The 3929-nt window shown below is 42.5% G+C and overlaps 2 protein-coding genes across 2 annotated transcripts in view; both read left to right on the forward strand.

Moving 5' to 3' along the window:
- Positions 1 to 2779, forward strand: part of LOC119414935 (ras-related protein Rab-18) — a gene marked incomplete at its 5' end in the record, with an annotated part of 4329 nt that extends 1550 nt beyond the window's left edge. Inside the window, 1 exon segment of the mRNA XM_037682054.1 lies at positions 1596 to 2779. Within this exon segment, the coding sequence (XP_037537982.1) occupies positions 1596 to 1768 (173 nt within the window).
- LOC119414847 (acyl-CoA-binding domain-containing protein 5-B) overlaps positions 1 to 3929 on the forward strand; it is a 162663-nt gene that overhangs the window by 129859 nt on the left and 28875 nt on the right. The gene's annotated exons all lie outside the window — the stretch shown is intronic.

Here is a 3929-nt window from a genome sequence, read left to right on the forward strand (position 1 = left end):
GGCCTCTAACTGTTCAATCGTCTTGGGCCTTCTTTGTCGCACCTTCCTCTTTATGATGCGCCAAATGTTCTCTATAGGTGAAAGATCTGGACTGCAGGCTGGCCATTTCAGTACCCGGATCCTTCTCCTACGTAGCCATGATGTTGTTATTGCTGCAGAATGTGGTCTGGCATTATCATGTTGAAAAATGCAGGGTCTTCCCTGAAAGAGATGACGTCTAGATGGGAGCATATGTTGTTCTAGAACCTGAACATAGTTCTCTGCATTAATGGTGCCTTTCCAGACATGCAAGCTGCCCATGCCACATGCGCTCATGCAACTCCATACAATCAGTGATGCAGGCTTCTGAACGGAGCGTTGATAACAACTTGGGCTATCCTTGTCCTCTCTGGTCCGGATGACATGGCGTCCCAGTGTTCCATAAAGAACTTCAAATCGTGACTCATCTGACCACAGAACAGTCTTCCATTTTGCCACACTCCATTTTAAATGACCCCTGGCCCAGTGCAAACGTCTGAGCTTGTGGAGCTTGCTTAGAAATGGCTTCCTCTTTGCACTGTAGAGTTTCAGCTGGCAACGGCAGATGGCACGGTGGATTGTGTTCACTGACAATGCTTTCTGGGAGTATTCCTGAGCCCATTCTGTTATTTCCTTGACAGTGGCATTCCTGTTTGAGGTGCAGTGACATTTAAGGGCCCGGAGATCACGAGCATCCAGTAGAGTTTTACGGCCTTGACCCTTACGCACAGCGATTGTTCCAAATTCTCTGAATCTTTTGATGATGTTATGCACGGTTGATGATGATAACTTAAAAGTCTTTGCTATTTTACGCTGTGTAACACCATTCTGGTATTGTTGCACTATCTTTCTGCGCAACAATGGTGGAATTGGTTATCCTCTTACCATCTTGGCTTCTGAGAGACACTGACACTCTGAGAAGCTCTTTTTATACCCAATCATGTTGTCAATTGACCTAATTAGTGTTAATTGATCTTCCAGCTGTTTGTTATATGATCGATTTCCTTTTTCCAGCCATTTATTGCTACTTGGCCCAACTTTTTGGGGATTTGTTGACACTGTGAAATTTTGACTCAACATATTTTTCCTTTAAAATGTTACATTTACTCAGATTAAACTTTTGACCTGTCATCTATGTTATATTACGAATAAAATATTGACATTTGCCATCTCCACATCATTGCATTCAGTTTTATTCACAATTTGTTTATTGTCCCAATTTTTTTGGAATCCGGTTTGTATATATGTATCAGTACAGTTTCAGGGTCTCAGCGTCACCAGCTGGTGAGAGTTGGTGATGTCAATTTGAACCCCGCCCATTGGAACAGGTACTGAAAGCATAATGGAAACAGAACGTGTATCGTACCGAGTAGAGTAGAGCCGTGCTGTACCAGTACTACAGGTACTAATGGAAAAGGGGCAATAGAGCAGCAGACATGAAGTGTAAGTAAGATCCAATAAAACTCTGGCACTACTGCGTCCAGAAGTCAATAAGGAAGTTAGGATTGTTGTTTCTTCTCTGCTTTCTGGAAGATGGAAATTGAAATCTTTCCATCTTTTTTTTGTTTCTTCTTCAGAGGCCAGTGCAAAGACCAAAGATGGCGTCCAGTGTGCCTTTGAAGAGCTAGTGGAGAAGATCCTCCAGACTCCAGGACTCTGGGAGAGTGACAACCAGGGTCAGAAGGTCCAGCTGGGGGGGCAGGATCAAGGCAGAGGCCGGGCCTGTGGGGGTTATTGTTCCATACCCTGAAAGTGGACAAAACAACAACAGCCTGATGGGAATGACTACGGACCAGAGATAGAACGTGAAATAAATGGTTTTTTTTTAAGGATGAAGTTAAATATTAGAGTTCTGTTGTTCGAATGAATTTTGCAGTTTGCACAATCACTGTTCCTCCAACCTCTAAAGTGTCACCACTCTAAGCTGAAGAAATGACCTCCTGTCCACGGGGGGGTCAAACCACAGGTGCTTCCTGCCTGGTTAAAATCGGACACATCGACGAGCATCAGTTTCACATTACACAGCTATTTACCCACACTTTACGGTTTCCTGCAGCTAGCTGTAGCACAGCAGTGCTACATGGTGGAGTCCCCTCACCCACGGTTCATGAAACTAGCCGTGTCCTGAAATGAGTTCTCATTGGTTCTTTATGAAACGTCCTTGTTCTGTGGTTCGTTTGTTCACTTCTGGGACACAACTGCTTCGTGTATTTCTGAGGTCAAAACTCTAAAAGTGTGAGAACTGTAGCCATAGCTAATTGCAGAATGGAAAAACGTTTGCAGGAACACATGGGAGCTGTTTGAAGCTCAGCTCGTTAGTCCAATCACGTAAACTCTTTGAGCTGATGTTACTCAAAGGGCTATCTGTAACATGTAAGATGTTGACTGTTGGCAACCTTTCCACTTGGACGTGGTAAACGTGTGGTTGTAGTTAGCCAGCAGTGACTCATGAACATTTGAGCATCATGAAGTGGGTTCAATAAAAACTTGAGCGTAGTTAAGCCCACATCGTAGCACAGACTGAGGGTGGTGCCAGAAGGTTCTCATCACACGAGGCTCTTACTGATGGTTCTTCATCTAATGCTTCCAATGAACTAATTTCACGTGTTTTTTTCCAGAATCATGTCAAACTTTATTCCCTTTTGAGACAGAAACAGCAGCTTGTTGACTCCAGTTGTTGCAGTCACTTCATTCTGGTGTGTCTTTGATTTTACTCTTCAGTCACGTGTAATCCAGAGCAGAGGTGATGAAGGTTTCAGACTACAATAAATGATTGCTCTCAGCTCCACTCGTCTGCTCTCTAGTGATGTTTGAAAGTTGCCATGTGGTGTGACTAAGTCAATCTGATGGTTAAAAACCACTCCCACCGTACCATGAACTGGGGTTTGGCCTGCAGGTTATGGACTCCATCATTCTTGATCTCTTTTTATTTTTGTCCCCCATCGAGGAGCAAAGTGGACCCTCCATCCTTCTGTGTTGTGACTGACTTCCATTTTGATGTGTGGCTGCATCTCAGCGTCAGAACGGTCACTATTGAAAACTGGGTTGCCATGTCAAAAACCAAGATGGCTGCCACCATATAAATGTAAACCCACAGACATATCCACCTTATCACTTGATACTTTCTACTTTTTCAGTTGCTTTAAAGTTTCCTCAAATGATTGGAGTGGCTGCAGATTAATCTATGTTGGTCAAGGCCACCACTGCACCTGGTGTTGAATAAAAACTCCCAATATCTTTAAACAAAACATTGTTTACTTTCATTCCCTGTTAATTCTAGTCCAGAAAAACACTCATCTTGAAATCTACAAACTGGATTCCAAAAAAGTTGGGACACTAAACAAATTGTGAATAAAAACTGGATGCAATGATGTGGAGATGGCAAATCAAATGTCAATATTTTATTCGTAATATAACATAGATGACAGGTCAAAAGTTTAATCTGAGTAAATGTAACATTTTAAAGGAAAAATATGTTGATTCAAAATTTCACAGTGTCAACAAATCCCAAAAAAAGGGGCCAAGTAGCAAAAAGTGGCTGGAAAAACGAAATTGAGCATATAACGAACAGCTGGAAGACCAATTAACACTAATTAGGTCAATTGACAACATGATTGGGTATAAAAAGAGCTTCTCAGAGTGTCAGTGTCTCTCAGAAGCCAAGATGGTAAGAGGATCACCAATTCCACCATTGTTGCGCAGAAAGATAGTGCAGCAATACCAGAATGGTGTTACCCAGCGTAAAATAGCAAAGACTTTTAAGTTATCATCAACCGTGCATAACATCATCAAAAGATTCAGAGAATCTGGAACAATCACTGTGCATAAGGTTCAAGGCCGTAAAACTACTGGATGCTCGTGATTTCCGGGCCCTTAAACATCACTGCACCTCAAACAGGAATGCCACTGTC

The sequence above is a fragment of the Nematolebias whitei genome, chromosome 9 (genome assembly GCF_014905685.2).
Source record: "Nematolebias whitei isolate Nwh7 chromosome 9, NemWhi1, whole genome shotgun sequence".
NCBI lineage: Eukaryota > Metazoa > Chordata > Actinopteri > Cyprinodontiformes > Rivulidae > Nematolebias > Nematolebias whitei.